Source organism: Petaurus breviceps, unplaced genomic scaffold (assembly GCF_028583685.1).
Source record: "Petaurus breviceps papuanus isolate PSGF00001 unplaced genomic scaffold, PetGlider_PUasm1.0 38, whole genome shotgun sequence".
In the NCBI taxonomy this organism is placed as follows: Eukaryota; Metazoa; Chordata; class Mammalia; order Diprotodontia; family Petauridae; genus Petaurus; species Petaurus breviceps.
In genome coordinates, this window is record NW_027186304.1 from 37418537 (window position 1) to 37441274 (window position 22738).

General features: G+C 39.4%; 1 protein-coding gene across 2 annotated transcripts in view; it reads left to right on the top strand.

Annotated features, from left to right (window-relative positions):
- CABLES1 (Cdk5 and Abl enzyme substrate 1) overlaps positions 1-22738 on the top strand; it is a 161042-nt gene that overhangs the window by 68345 nt on the left and 69959 nt on the right. For both annotated transcript variants that reach the window (XM_069099778.1, XM_069099777.1), the window contains exon 3: positions 8851-8943. In XM_069099778.1, coding sequence (XP_068955879.1) covers positions 8851-8943 — 93 coding nt within the window. The remainder of the gene's footprint in view (positions 1-8850; positions 8944-22738) is intronic.

The following is a 22738-nucleotide window of genomic DNA, read 5'->3' on the forward strand; positions in this document are numbered from 1 at the left end:
GCTGGAAGCCCTTTCTTCCCATTCATGATACACTCCGGCAAGTTTCCTTTAAGCATGGTGGTTCTGTGTCCAGTTTTTACCTGGGTCCTTATGTAGACAATGTTGCCAGCAGCTCTAAGAACACTCTTTTTTTTCTTTTTGGAGGGGGGAAGGCAGGGCAATTGGAGTTAAGTGACTTGCCCAAGGTCACATGGCTAGTAAGTGTTGAGTGTCTGAGGTCGGATTTGAACTCAGGTCCTCCTGACTCCAGGGTCGGTGCTCTATTCACTGCACCGTCTTGCCGCCCCTCTAGGTCTTATTTAAGACCCTGATGGGAAGATGGAAAGTCCAGCATCCTCACAGCCAATTTGTAACTGACAAGGCCTCCTCAGGTCAAAAGTTTTCACACTTTTGTCTAAGATCTTTTGATTGATTGAGTTGTATTCTCACCTAGTTAAAACAGCAGAGCTAAAGTGGGACAAAGTAGTTTAGATCATACATATGTGTGTATGTACAATAGAAAATATGTATGTATAGATAATATATACACTCCCTGTCAAATATGCACATATTACCTATTATATAGGTATTTTATATACATACATACATGCATATATTATGTGTATATACACATGCCAAGGCATATGACTACATATGCACATGCCATTTGTGGTGATACAACATTCATACAATTGTTTAGGTCGAACAATTTGTGATCTTTCTTCCCATCTAAGGAAAATGGCAAGGGGGCAGGGAACTGGAATAACAGTAACAGAAATAATAATAGCAGTCAACCTTGCAAAATCCTAAAGAACAAAGAAGACTCGAAAGAAAAAATATAAGAAGACACAAAATTTTTATTTTTTCAGAGTATTTCTGGTTGCACTGATTTTTTCCTGTCTTAAAAGTACTGTTTGTTAAATGGGATGGCTTTCTGGAAAAAGGAGGGGGAGAGATATGGGAGGAAACTATGGTGATGTGAAAACAAATGATAGAAATAAACACTTCATTTAAAAAAATAATAATTGCAGGGCCACAGGACACAAAATAGGTCCACGCATGACTACCTCTCCATGCACAGATGATGATATAGGTCTATATTAGGGGGGAGCAGAAAGGAAGCAAAAGTTTGACTTCATTGCCTTCAGCCTCACTTTTTCCTCCCAGTTGTACTTCCCCGTCTTTTGCACAAGGGGCAGGAACCAGGGAGGAGCTGGACTCATGAAGTCTTGAGGCATGGGAGGCAGAGGAATCATGGGATGGGCACTTCCATTGGAACACAGAGAGCCTTAGTGCCTGGGGTGTGGTGGACAGGGCCAAAGGGCCATTGCGGACAAGAACTGACTGTCAGATTAAGAAAACTGGTTCTCAAAGTCACGTTCTTCCTTTTTTTAATTTGTAATTTTATTTTAAATTTATAGAATAAAACAAGCATTTCCATAACATGGTATGATTTTTTAAAAAGATGATTTCACATGAAACCACAAATCTATTGTGTACAACCTTTTAAATATATACTAAAGTTAAAGTTATCATGTAAATTTCTTTTTTTCCTTCCCTGTCCTCCCCCTTACTGTTTCAGAGCCTGACCACATATAAGGTCAGTCTTCAGAGTTCCTGATCCATGAATCATAAATTTTTTTTTTGCTCACAGCTTGAAAAAAATTTGAGTATAATGACATTTTTCCCCTTTTTCTGGAATTCTCCATTAAGATCAGATAGACCAGAGGCACCAAAGTTGGAACCTGAAAAATTCTCAAATGCAGCCCAAACCAGATTAAAACATATTTGGGAAATATTAACCAAATAAAAATACAATACAACCTAGGTAATGTTAATGTGTGGTTTTCTAAATCAATATGCAACCCACAAGGATCCTTTTCTACTTGAGTCTGGCATCACTGATGCAGATCACTGTAAAAGGAATAGAGAGGAGGGAGCAGCATTTTCACCCTCTCTTCCTCCCAGGATCCTCACTAGTAAGAGAAGATGAGTATAATTTGGAGATAGGAAAAGAGAGAGGCCTAGATTTAGAAATAGAATCTTCATGTAAACTTAGTTCATGATAATTCAGTAATTCCACAGAAAGTCCCAAACCTAACTCTTATGTGGGAACACACCTCCAAACCATTTCATGACTCCCTATTGCCTTCTTGAGTCAAGTTCAAATTCTTTGTCCTGGCATTTAAGACCTTCCAAAATCTATACATTCTGTCATTGTCAACACTACTCCAGTCCATGTACCTAGTATTCTGGTCCATGGTCTATGTCCTACAATATGTCTCAGTCCTGTTCCTTATACCTACAGTCCTTTTCCTTCTCTCCTGTCCCCAATCCCAGCCCAGAATAATGAATCCCCACCTGTGCTTTAAGGTTTAGTGCAATTACCTCCCTCTCCAGGAAGCCTTTTCTGATTCCTCCCATAGTCATCATGACCTTTCCTGGGTCAGCCCTCATTGGCCATTTTCTTTTGAATGCTCTTTAGCATTGATGCATAGTTTTTCACCATAGTTTTTTTGTGTGAGGGAGACATGAATGATGTAACTGAACAAAACTCTTTTAATTTGGAAGCAGGAGACCTGGTTTTGAGCTCCAACCCTACCACTAACTAACCTGAACAATGACTTTTTCTTTTCTGGCCCTTAGTTTCTTCTTCTCTAAAATACAGGGAATGAATTAGATGATCTCTCAGGATCTCTTCTAATTCCAAATCCTGTGATTTTTATACCTGTGAACTCAGTGAAGACTGTGTTTTTAGTAAATTTTGTTATTTCTCTTACCACAGTGTTCTGTAGCTTTAGGTACTTAATAAATGTTTGTTGAATGGAATTGCAAGCTAGCATGTTTGTATAGGTTTTGTGGAAGAGTTTGACCTTGTTCCCTGAGGTATTTCAAAGCCTCCCTTTCTTTGGAGTATGGTGTAAGTGATAGTAAATCACTTCCCCTCACTAAGTCCAAGTGATGCTGTAAGTGTTCCAGATAGGTAAGGTCATCAGGTTTAGGGTTAGGAGGAAAGGAGGCAAGAAGAAAAGGAAGGAAGGAAAAGAAAGAAGCAAAGGAAAAAGGAAGGGAGAAAGAAAAGGAAAAAAGAAAAGGAAATGAAGGAAGAAAGGTAAGAGAGGAGGGAAAAAAAGAAGAAATGGGAAGGAAGGGAGAATAAAAAGAAAGGAAAAAAGAAGGAAGGAAAGGAAAAGAAAGACGGGATGAAGAGAGAAAGGAAGGTAGGAAACAAGCCTTTACTAAGTGCCTACTTCCTACATGCTAGGTACTGTCCTAATAAAACACTTTTACAAATGTTATCTTATTTTATTCACACAACAACCTTGAGAGGGTAGGTGCTATTATCCTCTCTATTCTACAGTTGGGGAAACTGAGGCAGACAGCTGCAGAGTGATCTGCTTAGGATCACATAACTAATAACTGAGGCTAGATTTGAACCCAGCTCTCCCTAATTCTAGGCCACTGTGCCACCTGGCTACCTCAGGGATCTTGTTGGTCATCTTTTATCACTCCTTCATTTTGGAGGTGAGGAAAATGAAAGCCTTGAGGATTAGAGTTCCTTACCCAAGGTCACAGAGTAAGAAGCCAGGTCCAGCATTAGAACAAGGGTGTTTTGACTACAGCCCTAGGCTTCTTTCACCCTGCCTTGGTATAGGGGGAGTGTAGTGGCAGAGATGGACAGCGGTCTCCTGGCCTCTCCACCACTTCCTACCCTCCAGGACTGGCTCACAGGAGCCCTAGAAGTGTATAGAGTAGGTCCTGTGTACACTGGGGGGATGCAGAGCAGGGGTGACTTCTACATTAGCTTTCTTTTCCTTTTGCTATTAGATCAGCTATCTGGCTCTTGTCTTAGGAGACAGGTGGCCTGTACAGAATTTCAGGGCTCACAAAATTCTAGAAAGTCTTTGGCTTATTTATAATTTCATAAAATCTATTTCCTGATAGACCAGACTGTGGAAGGGTAGAAGGAGTGGGGATAACTCCCTGTATTCCAGGCCTAATAACCCTTGTCCTTGTTCTTAGGGAGTAAATTATTCTTCTAGATATTATCATTGAGCACTGAATTGATCATGTCAAATAACACTGTTTATTTAAAATAATAATTCTTTTTTTCTTCATTTGTTTTTAATAGAATTTTGTTTTTTTCAACTACATGTAAAGAATTTTTCAGCATTCAATTTTTTTTTTTTTAAGCAATCGGGGTTAAGTAACTTGCTCAAGGTTACACGGCCAGTTATTTCTGGGTGTGGTGCTGAGTATCTGAGCCCGGATTTGATCCAGGTCATCCAGAGCCGATGCTCTTACTCACTGAGCCACCTGGCCGCCCCTAAGCAATCGGGGTTAAGTAACTTGCTCAAGGTTACACGGCCAGGTGTTTCTGGGTGGGTGCTAAGTGTCTGAATCCGGGATTCGATCTCCAGGTCTTCTCAACACTGGAGCCGGTGCTCTTACTCGCTGTGCTACCTGGCCGCCCCTCAGCATTCACTTTTATAAAATTTTGAGTTCCAAACTTTTTTCTCGCTCCCTCCTTCTCCTCCCTCCTCCCTAGCACAGCAAGCAGCCTGTTATAGGTTATATATGTGCAATCATATTAATCATATTTCCACATTAGTCATATTGTGAAAGAAGAATCAGAACAAAAGGGAAAAAACCAAGAGAAAAAACAAACAAAAAAGGTGAAAATAGTAATGCTTTAATCTGTATTCAGACTCCATAGTTCTTTCTCTGGATGTGGATGGTATAAAATAATAATTCTAATAGAAATTATGAGTTGGGCTCCCCCGTCTCACATCTCAAAGGATCACAGATTTAGGACTGAAAGGGGGAGTTTAGGACTCATCAGTCCCAGCCCCTCTCTCCTTGTTTTATGCATGAGGAAAGTGAGACCAAGGAAAGGAAAATCCTTATCCCAGGTCATACCTAATGATGGAGGATTTATTTGAATCCTACCTTTCTTGTTCTTTTTGAATTCTTTCTGATTCCAGATCCAAAATTGAATTCACCTGTTTTTCAAGGTATATTTATATTACTAGAGTTCCCCCCCCCCAAAAAAAAAACCAACCATCACATACATCTCAGTCCTGAAGATAGGACTGACCCTTTAAGGTATGTGTTCAGAATTGTCCAGTAAAAAAAATACGAAATAAAATATTCCAGCAACATAAACCAAAGTTGGAAACTCATGGCACCATTCCACAAGAGAAGGGCAGACAGCTCATTTTCTATTGTGGAGTTGTTAGCTTTGGGGGTAATTTTGTCATGTAAAGTATGCCTCTTTTATAAGATTTTGAGTTCCAACTTTTTTCTACCTCCCTCCTTCCCCTCCCTTCTCTCCCACAGTCCTCCCTCCCTCACATCAAAGTCAGCTGCATTTCCCTGATGCCATGGTCCTCTTCAAGAATGAAGGACAAACCCAAGCCCAGCACAGCAAGCAATCTGATATAGGTTATACACGTACAATCATATTAAACCTATTTCTACATGATTCATGTTATGAAAGAATCAGAACAAAAGGAAAAAAAACAAGACAAAGAAAAAACAAACCAAAAAAAAAAGGTGAAAACAGTATGCTTAGATCTACATTCAGACTCTATAGTTCTTTCTCTGGATGTGGATGGTATAAAATAATAATTCTGATAAAAATTCTGAGTTGGCCTCTCTCCTGTTACATCTCATAGGATCACAGATTTAGGACTGAAAGGGGGAGTTAGGACTTAGCAAGCCTAGCCCCCCTCTCCTTGTTTTATGCATGAGGAAAGTGAGACCAAGGAAAGGTAAATCCTTACCCCAGGTCATACCTAATGATGGAGGATTTATTTGAATCCTACCTTTCTTGTTCTTTTTGAATTCTTTCTGATTCCAGATCCAAAACTCTATTCATTTGGCTGTGGGGCTATCTTAGTGAATTCACCTATTTTTCAAGGCATATTTATATTACTAGAGTTCACCCTCCCCCCCCCAAAAAAAAACCAACCAACCATCACATACATCTCAGTCCTGAAGATAGGACTGACCCTTTAAGGCATGTGTTCAGAATTGTTCAATAAATAAAATACTCCAGCAGCATAAACCGAAATTGGAAATTCACAGCACCATTCCACAAGAGAAGGGCAGACAGAAGACAGCTCATTCTCTTTTGTGGAGCTGTTAGCTTTGGGGGTAAGTTTGTCATGTCCAGTATGCCAAGTGGCATTAGAAAAAAATAGACCCCGGGATCATAGAAATAAGATGCTCTTAGGGCAGAGATCTGACGTGCTAGATGAAAGGAAATGATACATATTTCAGAAAAAATTGGATTTATTCCTTGGAAGCATATCTCTGATTTTTATTTTTAAAATCATAGGTCTGGTCCATCTCTCTTTTAACTTCTAGATGAGTACACCAAGGCATAGGGAGGGAAAGAGGCTTCTCCGACATCACATAGGCAGTAGGCATCAGAGGCGGGATTTAAAACCCAGGTCCTTAAATCCGAGAGTGATTTGAGAGGTCTAGGCCAATTCTGCCCTGGGCAAGGAAGCCTTCTTCTAGCAAGAGAAGCACTGACCCTCCCCTCCAGCATCTCCAGTGGCCTTGAGCTGGAGAATCAATTACTTCCTGAGGCAGGTAGCCCATTTCATGTTTATATTAATTGAATTCTTAGTTTTTCCTCCTACTCAAGCCAAAATCTGCCACTCTGGATAATTAGTTGCCATTCCTCTATGCCTGATTCTTCTGTCTAGAGCCAAACAAAACAAGTTTAATCTTTCTTCCACGTGGACAGCCTTTTACTTGTTTGATCACAGTGATGATGTCTGGTGTACCCAGGAATAGGCAGAGTTTGGAGAGTAATAGAGGTAATTATATTATGTGAGAAAACAGTAGTGGGCGATTTGGATTTCGTCTGAATTGTCCAGTGTGTCTGTGCACTAGAAATACACTGAATGAATAATTCAATCAGCAAGCATTTCGTATGGTCCTGTTGTGTGTTAGGCACTGTGCAAAGAATAAAAAGACAGAGTAAACAGGTCTACCCTCAGAGAGCTTACATTCTAAGAGAAAAGCAAGGACTTGTATATGGTTATGTAAAATAAAAGAGTTAAATACAAATGCAAGGTAGTTTAACCAAGGGAGGAAGGGCCATAGCAGGTGAAGGAAGTCAGGAAAGAGAGTGGTCCTTAAACTGTGTCTTGAAGCAAGAGAGGAATTCTGTGAACAGGAAGGACTTTACAGTACAGGAGAAAGCCCATTCAGAGGCACAGAAATGAGAGGTTGAGTATTCTGTCTGAGGAACAGAGTAGACTAGAGGTCAGAATGCTATACAGGAAGAAGAGGGGTTGGTAGCAGGTTGTCAGGGGCTTTAAAACCTAAAGAGAGGAGTTTATTTCTTGTCCTAGAGGCAAGTGGGGGCGCATCTAGGTGGCAAAGTATATAGAGGACAGGGCCTGCAGTTAGGAAGACCTGAGTTCAGATCTGACCTCTGATTTACTAGCTATGTAACCCTGTTTGCATCGGTTTCCTCATCTATAAAATGAACTGGAGAAGGAAAAGGCAAACTACCCCATAGTACTTTTGCCAAGAAAACTTCAAATAGGGTCATGAAGAATCAGACATGACTGAAGGGGGCGGCTAGCAGTGAGTAAAGCACCGGCCGGAGTCAGGAGGACCCGAGTTCGGTTCCTGCCCTCAGACACTTAACACCCACACACAAAAACTAGCCGAGTAACCTTGGGCAAGTTACTTAACCCCAGTTGCCCTCCAAAAAAAAAGACATAACTGAGACAAATGGGAGCCAGTGGACTTCATGAAGTGCTTCAGCTCTGTATTTTCTCTTGACTACATTGGCAGAGGACTGTTCTTCTCACCACTCCTTTATTTCCTCCACTGAAGTTTTCCTCCCCTGCCTTGTAGCCTGAAGAGTTTTTGAAAGCTATGCCTGACATGTTAGTCTGACAGGCCTTAGGTCTGCCCCAGCTGGAAAAGTTTTGAGTAGCAGCCTTGAGATGGGCTCTGTCTGTTATCCCAGAAGCAGCCTAGTGAAATCGAGAAAGGCCCATCCCAGACAGTTATCCACTAAATGATTTTTTTTTTGGCCGCCAAGATTGGCAAAGGCCATCTGCTGAGAAATGGAGGGGATACCATCTGGACGGGTGGTAGGCCTGTCTATACCATTGAAATCACCAATCTTTTGAAGGACGTCAGAAACTTTTTAGGAGACTGCAAAACCGTCCCATAGTTTTTAACTTGTACATTTTGCTAGAACTGAGTTATTAGAGAGCGTGTTTCACATGTTACCAAACATGTCTCAATGATTTCTCCCACCAGAATTGTTATTGTGTCTTACTTTTTAAGCTCATTTTTAAGTAAAATTTAGTTGCCCTTTTTATATTTGTTTTTTTTCAGTTTGATAAAAAAAATCATCCTTTATGATTGACCAGTTAATAAATATTTGCCTTTAAAAAAAAAGTAAATTTTCATTCTAATTCTTCTATGCAATATGACTAATGTGAAAATATGTTTAATAAGAATGTATCTATGTAGAGCCTATATCAGATTGCACACTGTCTTGGGGAGAAGGGAGGCAGAGAAAATTTAAAACTTATGGAAGTAAATGTTGAAAACTAAAAATTAATTAATTTTAAAAATAAAATTTAATTCCCTGGGGTGTACACCTGAAAGAAATGTGCCTCCCATACCCTTTGTTAGTACTTTTTTTTTTTTAAAGAAAGCCTTCTTGCTTCTGAACTCATTGTCTTCATTATTTCTGCTCAGACTCCTGCTTCAGGGTGACTCAGATCATTTGTCTGGTCTTTCCTTCCTGTCTTTGTGTAATGACCGCCCAGCTGTCAAGCAAGGAACTAACTGAGTCTTTCTTTTAATTGCTTTATTTTTCAGATGTCGGACCCTGTCAGGTTCACCCAGACCAAAGAACTTTAAGAAGGTTCATTTTATCAAGAACATGAGGCAGCATGATACCAGGAACGGCAGGTACTACACAGACAAAAGCCTCCAGGCCCACTTTCCTGTTTGGACGAGATAGGGGTGGTGTGGTCTGGCCTGGCCCGGCCTGACCTGGGGAGGTGATGAAGGAGGGCAGCATTTCAGTTGCCAGGACTCACCAAAGTGAAACCCTCCCCTTTTAGAAAAATGAGAGCCTGCCCATCCTATCCAAGGAAAACAGAAAGCCCCCACGAGACCAGAAATTCTAAAAACCCATTGCTATTAAACAAAGGGCTCTATCTGTATCAGAAACTTGGCAGGCATTTGGATCAACAACCTGCATTTTTACTGAGACTTAACTATTTTTGTTTTGTTTTGTTTAGAAATCCTTGTTTGAATAAAAAAACAGTAGTTAAAAAAATTTTCTTCCACCTTCAAAATCCCCACCAAGCAACTAGCCCCTAGACAGACATCTGATCTGTATGTTGGCATTAGTGTCTGGACCTTCAGAGGATTCCTTCTCCTACCCTGGTTCCAATTCCTGTGTATACTGACATTTGGGGCCATGTCATCTCCTACAAAGCTCATTGAGAAAATGTAAGATGAAAATTGCTGTTATAACAAACTTATGTTAAGTTACTTGGAAGACCTGTAAATCTTAAGTCTTCAATAATGAACAGACTTATTTCTCTCCTTTCATCCTAGGAGAAGGCAGGGGACTGGAAAAGCTGACCTTTTAAGGTCATCTTGATGATATCACTAGGATTCTCTGATTCCGTCATTCTCAAGAGCCGCTTCTCTCAAGCTAATCTGCAGTCTAGATCTGGGTCTCTCTCTTAAGTGGCCCACTTAAAAGGGGACAAGTTTGACTTCAGTTTAGAAAGCCGTTCCAGGGAGTCAGACTGTTGCAAATAACTATGTTGTTTGATCTCTCTTTGATTTACAATAGACCATATGGTCTCTACTAACACTCTTCCCTTCAGCATAAAAAAATATATAAATAGCCAAAAAGTCTTTTAGTCCAACTCACAGAATGACTAAACCCTAGAAATGCTGTCATTTGGTGTTATAAAATACAGCATATAATAAAAAGTTGGGTTCTGGCTTTGTAGCACTAGAGATTACAGTTCCTTTAAGACTTATTTTCTCAGAATTCACACTTGAACCTATTCATAGAAAAATAGTATGATTTTGTAGGTACTGCTATGGTTTTACATTAACAAAATAAAACCTTCCATTTAATTATTTTTATATCCTGTTCGGTCATATTTATTTCTAGTCTGTACATTCATATGACAAGCATAATAGTTTTAATTTTTTTAAATATTGTGTAACTGATATCTGTGGTTCAAATTTCTTTGAGTTTTGTTGAACTGATTTTTGTTTTCCCCAGAAAGATTGGGAGTCAGGATTTTTCTTTTCATGGTTAAGTCATTGCCCTCATTTGGAGAGGAGAGACACTGAGACCCACAAAGGTCAAATGACTAACCCAAGGTCACACAGGGAGTTAGGGTAGAGTTGGACTATAATGCAGGCCTTCCTATTATCCATCAAATAACACTTTTTGCAGTTAACCTCACTGCTTGATTCTAATATATTCATTCTTTATTTTTTTGTAGTTAGGTTTTTTTTGTTTGTTTGTGTTTCTTCCTTCTGTAGAGAATCTGAGTTATTGAATCAAAATCTTCCATATGTAGTTTGAAAAACTGTTGCCCAAAATTTGTTGAAATTTACATGCTTGTCAAGTAAAACCCGTTAAACTATAAAACATACATATGAGTTATGAAAATACTAAAAACCTTTTTTAGAAAATAAATTTCATCACGAAGATGATTTTGTGAAGCAGCTATCCAGACTGCCAATGTTCCTAGACACTGTTTGGCAGCAGAAACACACAGTGTAGTCTCCATCTCTCTGTCCAATAGGATATTCTGATTGGTGGGACATTATCAGAGCACATGTATGAGCGGCCAACTCAGGAGCAAGCACTCAGGGCCTAGGAGCCACATGAACAATATGAAACCAGCAATTTCCTTGGGAGCTTCCAAGGGTAGCTAAAATGAACTGATAATTTATCTAGAGATATAAGTAAGTATTTTTTCTAGAGAGCTGTGTAAGTGTTCCGTGTTATCAAAATTCAGTCACCCAACCTCTGCTGGAACATTCCCAATGATGGCAGAATCTAATCACACCTCTTAAGGCAGCCCATCCCAGTTTGGAGGAAGGCAGACACCATTAACAATTCTAATTGTTAAGAAGTTTCTCCCTTATTAAACAGAATGTTCTTAGGCAAAAATAAATAATCCATGGAATAAACTCGAAAGAAGATCATTCTGAGGGGGTAGAGAGAACTTATGGTGCCTGGTACATAGTAGGTGCTTAATAAATGTTGACTGATTGATTGAAAAGGGTAAAAAAAGTGGAAGCACTGGCCTGGTAGAGAAATAAGTGAAGAAAATATAAGTCCCACAAGGGAAGGGACTTCCTCTGAGCTAAATATCATAGCTTAGACAAGCACTGGTTTAGGGAGGCAGAGGACCTGCCTTTGATGCATTCTGCCTGTATGGCATCAAATCAGAGTTGGACTAAGTGGCTTCTGAGGTCCGTTTCAGCTCAATGCCTGAACATGCTCTCCACATAGTAGATACTTAATAAATGTTTGTTGGATCCAATTGAATTGAATTTCCTGCCTCCATCCTCAAAGCTCTGTTGAGACTCAGTCCTAAGTGTCCCTGGTTCAGCTCATCCTACCTTGGCTCAACCAAGCCCTGGTTCTGACAGAATCTCAATGTTTTAATGAGTTTAGATCTGGTCACTGGGTCCAGATGGCTGTAGAGGAGAAAGTGAGGCTGGTGACCTTGCACAGCCATCCCTCACTCATACCAAAGTCAGCTGCAAGCCATGTTATATATCTAGACCCAGCTGAATCCTATCCCAGAGTGTGTGAAAAACAATCTTCAGGAAATCATAGAGGGGTGGCTAGGTGGCACAGTAAACAGAGCACCAGCCATGGAGTCAGGAGGACCTGAGTTCAAATTCAGCCTCAGACACTTGCCGCATTTACTAGCTGTGTGACCTTGGACAAGTCACTTAACCCCAATTGCCCTGCCTTCCCCCTGCCAAAAAATAATAATAACAACAGTATTCATAGCTTGCCTTCGTAAAGCCTTTTTGAGTTCAGAAAGTTCTTTATATACATTTACTCATTTGCTACAGCAATACTGGGAGAGACTTGCTATTATTATCCTCATTTTATTGATGGGGGAAGAACATTAGGAAGTGTGAGGGAAATGAGATTCAGAAAGGTATGTGATGTCCCCAGAGTCACAGCCGTTGATCATGCTGAATCTGCCCTGCCTCTATCTTGTTTGTACATAGTTTTTTGCCTGTTTTCTCCCCATCGGACTGTAAGCTCCCTGAGTTTGGGAATCGACATGTTTGTTTTTGTCTTTGCCTTTCTTTGTGTCCTCAGGACTTAGCACAGAGCCTGGTAAATAGTAGGTGCTTAATATATCCTTGTTGACTAGTGTCTGGTGAGACTCGAACTTAGGTCTCTCTGACTCCAAGTTGACCAACACTCCATCCTCTCTGCAACGGCCTGTATAAGAGGAAGTCATTCATAATGAGGCTAGAAAAGTAGGTAAGAACAAGAATGTGGTTGACTTCTGAGTGCCAAGTTAAGGAGTTCATATTTTATCCTATGGATAATAGAGGGTTAAGTTGTTGAGGAAGGGTTGTTTCCATCACATTGAGCAACCCCAGAAAGAAGGTGGAAAATGGGATAGGCTAAGGGACAGGCCTCTGTGGTGGAAGGTGGACCTCAAGGGAGAGGCAAGATCATTATGGTACCATTACATTGAGTGGCCCATTGAAGATACAGAAAACATAGCATTGGATCGGAGGAGAATGGGGACCCTCTTGGAGGAAGGCAGATGTCATATCTGAGAGGTGGGATGGTTTCCATAGTCATATAGAAGAGGGGGGTGGGATGGTTCTTGTGATCACATAAAAGAGAGGTGGGATGATTCCTGTGGTCACATAGAAGAGGGGTGGGATGGTTCCTGTGATCACATAGAAGAGGGGTGGGGTGGTCCCCGTGATCACATTAAAGAAGGATGAGATAGTTCCCATGGTCATATCCACAAAGAGAACTGGGAACTGAGAACTGGGTTGGGGAAAAGAAACTATGTCCCTGTGGTATCCCTCCCCCCCAGGTTAGCACTTGGAGGAAAATCTCTGGACATCCTACCCTATTAATCTACTCTAAAATGAAAATAATATTACTTGTACTAACTACCTCACAGAGTTCTTGGAGGGAAAGTATTTTGTAAACTACTGACCTATCTTTTATGTAAATTAGAACCGCTGCTATTATTGACAGCAGGTCTTACCAGAAACATCTGAGGGTTTAGGTTCACCATATGCTGAATATGAAGCACTAGTTTAAGGAATCTATTTTAAAAGTTTACATATACTCTTAGGCTGCATTAATAGAAACAAGGCATCCAAGTCATGAGAAGTAATTGGCCTCTTACACCCTGTGTTGTGTAGGGTATAAGTCAGACCACATCTGGAGAATATGTTACATAGAGACACTACCTTTTTAGAGAGATACTGATAAATTAGAATGGATCCCAAGGAAGTATCAGTGAATCGGTTGAGTATGTATTAAATGCCTACTGGATGCTAAACATAGTGCTGGGAATTGGTGTTTACAAAGACACAAATGTCATTCCCTGCCTTCAGAGGCATAAGTATGTATAGAATTAAACATAGGGTGGTTTAGGAAGGGAAGACGCAAGCGGTTGGGGTGCTCGGGAAAGACTTCATATTTAAGTGATGCTAGAGCTGGGTCTTGAAAGAAGTAAGGACTTCTTTGAGGCAGAGGTGAAGAGGGAGGGCGTCCCAGGCTTGAAGTACAGCCGATGCAAAAGCATGGAGATGGAAGATTGAATTTTTTGTGTGAGAACTAGCAAGAAAGCCAGTCTGGAAACTATGTAATGTAAGAAATAAGAAATTATTAAAGGAACTGAAGAGATTTTACTTGGAAAAGAGAAAATGGAGGGAAGATAAAATAGCTGTCCCCAATAGAATGTAAGCTCCTTAAGGGTAAGGAGTGTTTTGTTTTTGTTTAGGTGCCTGTAGCTGATAGGATTCTAGACAAACAGTAGGCACTTAATAAAGATGTGTTGAGTTGAGTAGTTGAAGAGCCTGTGGGTGACTAGGTTCATTTTTATGTTACTTGCAAGGGCAGAACCAGGATTGAAGGTTGGAAATTACAAGGAAAAATGCTTTGATTCAGGATAAGGAAGTTCTTTCCAGTAGTTAAAACTGTCCAAAAAAAAATAGTAAGTTGTCTCCTGAAGAAATGGGATCCCTTTTACTAGAGGGGTAGATGAGACTAGAGATGATGATTCCTAGAGTAGATTACTAGGTAGATGATTACTAGAGACTGGATGACTACCTGACTTGAAACATGGTGCTGAGACTTTTGGGATACCATGTCTACCTCTATCAATCTATATCTCTATCTGTAGTTGTTTTTTAGTCAATGACTAAATTCAGGTGTGTCCGATTCTTTGTGACCCCATTTGAGGTTTTCTTGGCAATGATACTGGAGTAGTTTTCCATTTCCTTCTTCAGCTCATTTTGCAGATGAGGAAACTGAGGCAAACAGGATTGAGTCACTTGCCCAGGGCTAGTAAGTGTCTGAGGCCAGATTTGAACTCATGAAAATGACGTCTTCCTGATTCTAAGCTTAGTGCTCTGTCCACTGCACCACCTACTTGCCCTTGTAAACATAGTAAGCACTTACAATTAAATATTTTATTCCATGATGTTTTAGAAGTGATTTCTATACTGGAAAGGAGTTTGGGCTTTGTGATTTTTTAGATCATTTCCAAATCTGTGATTATGTAATTCTATGATTATATATGCCAAGCATGGATTTACTAGTTTTCATTGAATTAGGCAAAAACAAACTATACTTAAAACTAAGCTAATACAAAAAGCATTAAATTTTTTTAGGGTTAACAGTTTTTTGGACATTTTTTCACATTAATAACCAATTTGAAGTACAAAAGAGATGGGAGGAAAATAGATTTAATTCATAAAAATATAAATTTGAAATATACCCATGAAAGTTTTAGGTTAAATTTAGGTTAAAAATTTAGGTTAAAATTTAGGTTAAAAAAAAACCTCTAGCCAATACAAATAAGCAAATATTGCAAGAATTATTTAAATCTCCAATTTGAAGTTGTGCATATGTTCTTTAAAAAGTCAGTTTTCCTTCATTTTTGACTTAGAAAAGCAATACCTAATTTCTGACTCGGGAAAGGAGAGAGAGAAGAAAGGATTTCATTCTGAAGGCCTGAAGAGCAGCTTTCATTTTCACTTATATTTCCACAACTAAAGGCTAAAATGTGCTTGATAGAACATTGAAAAGGGGCAAATTTTAATTCCTTTTCTCCATCATCATCTAATTCTTTAGCCTTTACTTTTTTTCCAGTTGAGTTCAGTCTTTCTTACATCTGCAGTTCAATACTTAGATTGGACATTTTTATAAAGAAAAAATGAGGTCTCTGCCTTCTCTCTCAGCTGGTTCATCTCCTCCATGATACATACATACAGGTCTAAAATATTTGTTGAGAGACTCCTCTGTAACAGAGAATTTAGCATGTTATGGTTTTCCTTTAGCAATTTGTGAAGTTAGACTTCTAATCTCATCCCCTGACACCTGGTCCTCTCAGGTTATATCTGTATATAGAAGATAGTTAGAATTTTCTGTCAGTTAAGCCATGGCAATATTTTTTTAAATTTGCCATGCCACAAAAGATTTTTTGTTATTTTTTATTTTTAAAAAAACCATCATTGTGTTTTGACAAAAAGAAAAATGAACTAGGAGTTCTAAGATACTGGTTCTAGTTCAAGCAGAATTTACTGTGACTTTAGGCTAGTTCCTGAACCTCACTTTCCTCATTTGTAAAATGAGGGGCTTGGATTCAGAGATCTCTAAGGGTCTCTTTAGTTCTATTCTCTGTATTCATTATCTTCCCAGTGGATTCTTAGGAAATCACTTCTCATCCTCAGACAAATTATCATCTGTCATGTTGGCTTGGGATTGAGACGTGCCACTGAGATTTAATTTAATGCCATGAATGAAGAGACTGGATTTATGGTCAGGAGGCCTGAGTTCAAATCTCAGTTCTGATACTTAATAGGGGAGGTGACCTTAGGAAAGTAACTTAACTTTTACTGAGTTTTCTCACACCCAAAAAATAAGTATAGTAACACATTAGTTAACTCATAAAATTGTAAGAAAAGTACTATACAAATATGAATTGGTAGTTTTATCATCAGAATAGGTATGCTTTACTTTCAGAAAAATCAAACATATGATGATCTAAATTATTAATCACATAAGGTAAGGGGTTATTATTTGCATTATGGAAGACCTAACTAGTATTCTTACATTTGACAAAGAGGGTTGTCCTGGGCAAGCAAAAGAAAAACTTAAAACAGTCGTACGGTAACAGTTCAAATAATAGCTACTGTCAATTGAAGGTCAGTCAGAAATGAAGATAATGAATTATGTGCTCAGTGTCTGGCACATTTAACAAATGTTTTCTCTATTCTGTAATAAATTTCTGAAGTCCTTATATACCATTAATGTAATATGATTTATGAAAATGGATTAGCTTTTCAAAAACATACCAGTAATACAAAGCAAGTTTGCTCTTATGATAAGGAAAGTATTTTATGAACATTGTCACAGACTAGGTTTTTATGGGTGCAGCAGATTCATATGGGACTAAAAAAAACCTTCTTGGCCTAATTGCCATAAAGATTGCCTTCTCCACAGGAAATCCAGGGTTTTCCAAGTCTTTGCAGCTTATGGGATGTGATAAATGAACCAGGTTGAATTGGAGCAGACACATCTTTCCTGCATGTTCCAAGCCAATCACATATGCACAGACATAGCCAATAGTTTCAGTCAACAGGCATGTAACTAACAGGCACTCTGCTAGGCACTGAGGATACAAAAAGGGCTTAGCATAGTATCTTATGAATATACAGTATATATAGTATACTGTATATGCTATAGTATAGTATATATATATATATAGTATACACATAGTATCATAGTAGGCTCTTAATAATAAATACTTATTGACTTGCCTTACATCTTAGAATAAACAATGTAGGAGTAGCTAGATGGCTCAGTAAATAGAGCACCAGCCCGGGTGTCAGGAGGACCTGAGTTCAAATGTGGCCTCAGACACCTGACACTTACTAGCTGTGTGACCTTGGGTAGGTCACTTAACCCCAATTACCTTGCCTTCCCCCTTCCAAAAAAAATAAGAAAGAGAAACAATGTAAACACTTACAAATATATGCAGTAAAGTCCAGGTCCCCTAGCCTAACACTGAAGGCACTCTATAATATGATACCAGACCTACCCTTTGCAGTCTTACCCCATGCTACACCCATCCACAAACTGGGCTCTCACTAAAATGGATTCCTGTCAGCTCTGTTACTGGGTCTCACACTCTCGTGCTCTTTGCCTTCCTCATGCTGCTCTCTATTCTGGGAGTGCTTTTCTCTGCCAGTTGGATTCCTTCTTGTCTTTAAAAGCCCAGCTTCTATGCAAACTCTTCTATGAACACTTTTCTGATCCCCAGTCAGCAAAGAACATCCGTCTTGGATTAAATATCATGCCGTTTGGTCCTTCTCTACCCAAGTTAACCTGTGATGTTGTTATTGTGTTCTCTGTGTTTGTATCTTGTTATTCCTTTATTTAAGCCCAACAAAGTCTTATTTAAACTTTTTTAAAAATTCATTTTATTGTCAATTCCCGGAACCAAACAAGCATTTCCATAATACAGTACGGTTTAAAAAATGATTGCACGTGAATCTGCAAACACGTACAACTCGCTCCAAAGATACAACAAAGTTAACGTGTAAATTGTTTTCCCTTTTTTTCTTCCCCTCTTATTCCAGTCCTAGAGATGGCTACCATTAGCCACAAATAGCTACACACACATACATAAATATACATACATACACACATGTATGTACACATACATATGTACAATTATTCTGTACATATATTTATCGGTTCTTTCTCTAGATACAGATAGCACCTTTCTTCATATGTCCTTTATTTTTAATTTGTGTATTTATAATAGTCAAAATGACTTAATCACTCAAAGTCATTCTTAAAACAATATTGCTGTCACTCTCTTGGTTCTGCTCACTTTGCTGTTCATTATTTAAACTTTATATTTTAGAGATGCCTCGATAGCTCGAATATTCTCTGTACACATTAGGTGCTGGAAAAATTCTTATTAATTAAATCATGAATGAATAGCTAAGTTCTGAGCTCGACTTGATACAGAAAACTGCCATTGTCATTTTGAGGTATATTATTTCCAGTGCTTTTATGGTCCTGTTAGCAAAAGACTTTTCCTCTCGGTCTTTCCAACTCCTCTAGATTCATGAATCATTTGCCTTTCAGAGTGTTGGAATTGGAGAACCTTCATTCCACATGCATGGCACACTCTCACAGTTATTTCAGTTAATATTATTTTCACATAGTGTGCCTGAGAAAGAAACCATCTGCTTCGTGTTTGCTCTTAGTGTATAAAGACATGAAGTCGCCTGCCTGGAGCTGTTCTAGGTGCCTCTCTGAGGTGTAGCCTTTTAGAATTGTCACTCCATTCAAATCAGACAGAAAAGGATACCTTAAAGGTGGACACAGTTGTCTCTAGCCCATTACAAGTCCCCTTGGGCAGCTTTGCTAGGAACATCTTAAAAGGTTTTGAGATAGCCATGGTTGGAGGGATGGAGAGAGGGGACAGAGCTTTCCTATGAAGTGTAATCTCGGTGGGACAATAAAGCCTAGAAAAAGAAAGAGGAGGAGATCCTTTCACTTGCATTTTCATGTTAGATGCTGTGTATCTGCTGCTGTTGCTGCTGCTGCCGCCCCTGCCTATGACCCCTTTAAGTTTTGTCTCCATTGATCTTTTTCCTTTCTATACAAGCTTTTTTTAAATTTTTAAAATTTTAATTTAAATTAAATTTTTATTTTTGTTATATACAATATATAATATTTAATACTATATTTATATATTTATGATGTAACATGTTTATAATATATTATGCATAGCATATTTATCATTTAAATTTTAAAATTTTTATTATGTGTTTATTGGTTTTTTTTGAGACTAGGTCTTCCTGTCTTACCCAGACTAGAAGTACCGCAGCCACTCAAGGGCCCTATCCCATTACTGGTTAACATAGGAGCTTTAATCTGCTCCATTTCTGACCTGTGCTGGTTTGCCTCTTCTTTGGCAGCCTAAGTGGCCTGAGCTCCCCGATGTGGGAACTCACTATATTGGTGCCAGACTTAGTGCAGATACCACCACCACCCATCCCCTATAGCCCTATTGCCTCTGAGAACTCCCCAGCTCACACAGTCTACCAGCCTCAGCTTCCCAGGCACAGGACTTTACAGGGGTGTGCCATCATGCCTAGCTTCTAGCAGGCTGTTTAACAAGAAAGCTTTTGATTAAACTAAGACCTTGCTCCTGCTTTCATCAGCAACAATCTGTCAACCTAACTTAGTTTTTAAAAATGTGTTGGTACATTTCAAAGAAAAATGTAGCAGCTAGAAAGTGGTGCCATCTTACTCAGAAAATGACATTGAATGTTTTTCCTAATGGGGGTAGCATTGCTGATTGCCATGGTTTTCAGCTCTCTTCCATACTATCATTCTCCTGCCATGAGGCATATCTGTATTTTGCTAAGAAAAAGGACTCATTCTTCATCCCACAGATGAGCCAGAGTCTCATCAGTAAAGCATTTTCTTCAGGGTTATTTATAGGTTTATAGCCAATTCTCTGCAAAGCCTTAGTACCAAGGGACAGCAATAGAAGAGATAAATTAAATCCATGGATAATTCTCAAATTTCATTTAAGCTCCCAGGTACAACCTCATCTCCCAGGTTACTTTAAGCAGTTGCTAAGGAGGACTATGGATTCTTTTCTTCTCGAGAGGGGGGAAGGAAGGCCCAGGGGGTGCTAATGAGCAATGAAATGATGTGAAACAAAGCCAAAGGAAAGGTTAAGCCACAAAGTCAGTAAGCAGAATTTGGATAATTAAGAGTCAAGTAGGCTTTCTCTATTTGAGTTCATTAAGAAGGCATCTTGGGGCAGCTAGGTGGCAATTGCCCTGCCCTCCTCCCTCCAAAAAGCAAAATAAAAAAGGCATCTAGATGACAGAGAGTGCTGGGTCTAGAGTTAGGAGACCTGAGTTCAAATGTGGCCTCAGGCACTTAATAGCTGTGTGACCCTGGGCAAGTCACTTCACCCTCAGTTTCCTCATCTGTAAAAAATGAGCTAGAGAAGGAAATAGCAAACTATTCTAGTAACTCTGCCAAGAAAACCCCAAATGGGGTCACAAAGAGTTGGATACAGCTGAAACTACTCAACAACAACAAAGAAGGCATCACAGAACAGAAAAATAAAAAAGCAAATGTTAAAAAATAAACAAAAAATAAAATAAGAAAATTATGCTCATCATTGCTCCGTCCACCACTGCAAACACAACCCACAACCATTTATGCCTTCTCATCCTGTGTGATTTTCATCTGTGTTCCTCAATAAATCACTATTAATAGATCCCTCTCACCAAAGTACTGGCCTTCAAACCAGCCAAGATCTGCTGTAGAGACTAGGAGAGCACAGAAAAGTGCAGACAAAGAAACTGGGCCAAATCAGTCGACTTCTCTTGGCCTCTGTAAAATGAGAGAGTTGGGCCAGATTGCCTCTGAGACCCCTTCTAACCCCAAATCTGTGATAGATACACTGGTGGGACCATAGACAGCAATGTCTCCCGGTTAATGCTGTTTCTTATAGAAGAGCTTAGAGATTACTTATTGGTCCAGCAAAATAGCTGAAAGAGTTTTAGAAGCCAGGATGATGAATTATCATGGAAAAGTGGGATCTTATTAGACCCAGAAGAAAACTTGTAGGTCATCAGGCCCAGCCTTCTTGTTTTACAGATAAGAAAATCAAGACTCACAGAGATTAAGGCACTTACCTAAAGGTTATATAACTCAGAAAGATTTTAAATTTAATTATTTAAAATTTAATTATTTAAATTTAAATTTTCAGTGATAGGCTAAAAAATAAGGGAGAAGGGAAGGGATAGCAGACTTATTTAAGAAAAGTATTTCTGTCTAGTTAAATGTTTAAAAAGCAAGAGACCGAGTCAGTGTCTGAACCACACTGACCATATCTGCCTCAGTTTTTCTCATTAGACTCCGTTCCCCTTCCCTTTTTTCTGTATCATCTTGGCATTTTTCTGCTTTAATCCCAAACAGTGCCATTCCCTCCCTTTCCCTTTTCTCAGCCACAATCCTTCTTAGCCACATCAGAGGATGGAGAACCAGATGAGAATTCAGAGGTCCTCTGCTCCTACCCCCTCATTTTACATGTGAGGAAACTGAGGCACAGATGAGTGCCCAAGCTTAGCTTAGTTCATTTCATTTTCCACATGTTGTAGAGAGCAGTAGCCAAGTTCACGGTGTTGTTTTGTCTGTGTGCCTGTTTGCTTTTGTCAGGTAGACACTATCTGTATAATCATGTGGCATAACTAGCTTTCTTAAAATAATCCTCAGATAGCCTGCCAGACACACACAACCAGAACATCTCAGCAGCCCAGTGAGTTGCCCCAGCAGAACTCTTGCAAGCATAAACACATGCTTCTTCCTGGTGCTTGGTGTCCCAAAGACATAGCCTGATGATCATTCATTGGCCATAGAAATAATAGTAATAGCTAACTTTATAAAGACCTTTAAGGTTCCCAAAGCTCTTTACGTATTTATCATGCTTTATAGGCAAGCAGCGAGCATTTGTTATGCACTTGCTGTGTGCCCAGCGCTGTGCCAAAACACTGAGGATACAAATACAAGCAAATCTCTCTACCCTCAAGGAGCTTATGTTCTAGTGGGGAAAGGCAACTGAAAACGGTGGGGGAAAGGGAAGAGCTTAATAGCCAAGTTCAGAGAGTCAGGAGTACAGATGGGAAGGCAATAAAGCAAGGCCAACCTTGCACTGTCCCCAAAATGGAGGGCCCTGGAAGGAACTCACCAGAGGGACAGGGAATCCTATAGGACAGAGGGATGGTCCAGGATGAGAAGTCAGCATGGCATCCCTTTGAGATAGGTGCTGTAATTATCCTCATTTTGTGGGTGAGGAAATGGAGGCCCAGAGTTTTCAGTTGTCTGAGAGGGAGGGAATAAGCATTTATATATCACCTACTGACTACCAAGCACTGTTCTAAGTGCTTTACAAATATTACCTCATTTGATCCTCACAACAACCCTGTGAGATAGGTACTATTATTATCCCCATTTTACAGTTTAGGAAGCTGAGGCAGACAGGTTAAGTGACTTGCCCAGGATTACATAGCTAAGTATCTGAAGCTGGTTTTGGATTCTGCTGTCCCTTACTCCAGGCCTGGCGTTTTCTATCCACTGCACTATCTAGCTGACTTGTTTATTGTTGTTGGGCTAGCATGGTCAGAAGCAGGATTCAAACTCAGCTAGTCTAGAGTAGATTAGACTTGGAGTCAGGAAGATAAGGGTTCATGTTCTTCCTCTGATCCGTACTATGTGCAAGTCACTTAACCTCTCAGCAAATAAGCATTTATTAAGCACTTATTATGTGCCAGGTACTATAAATAAGCATTTATTAAGCACTTACTATGTGACAGGCACTATAAATAAGCATTTATTAAGTACTTACTATGTGACAGGTACTATAAATAAGCATTTATT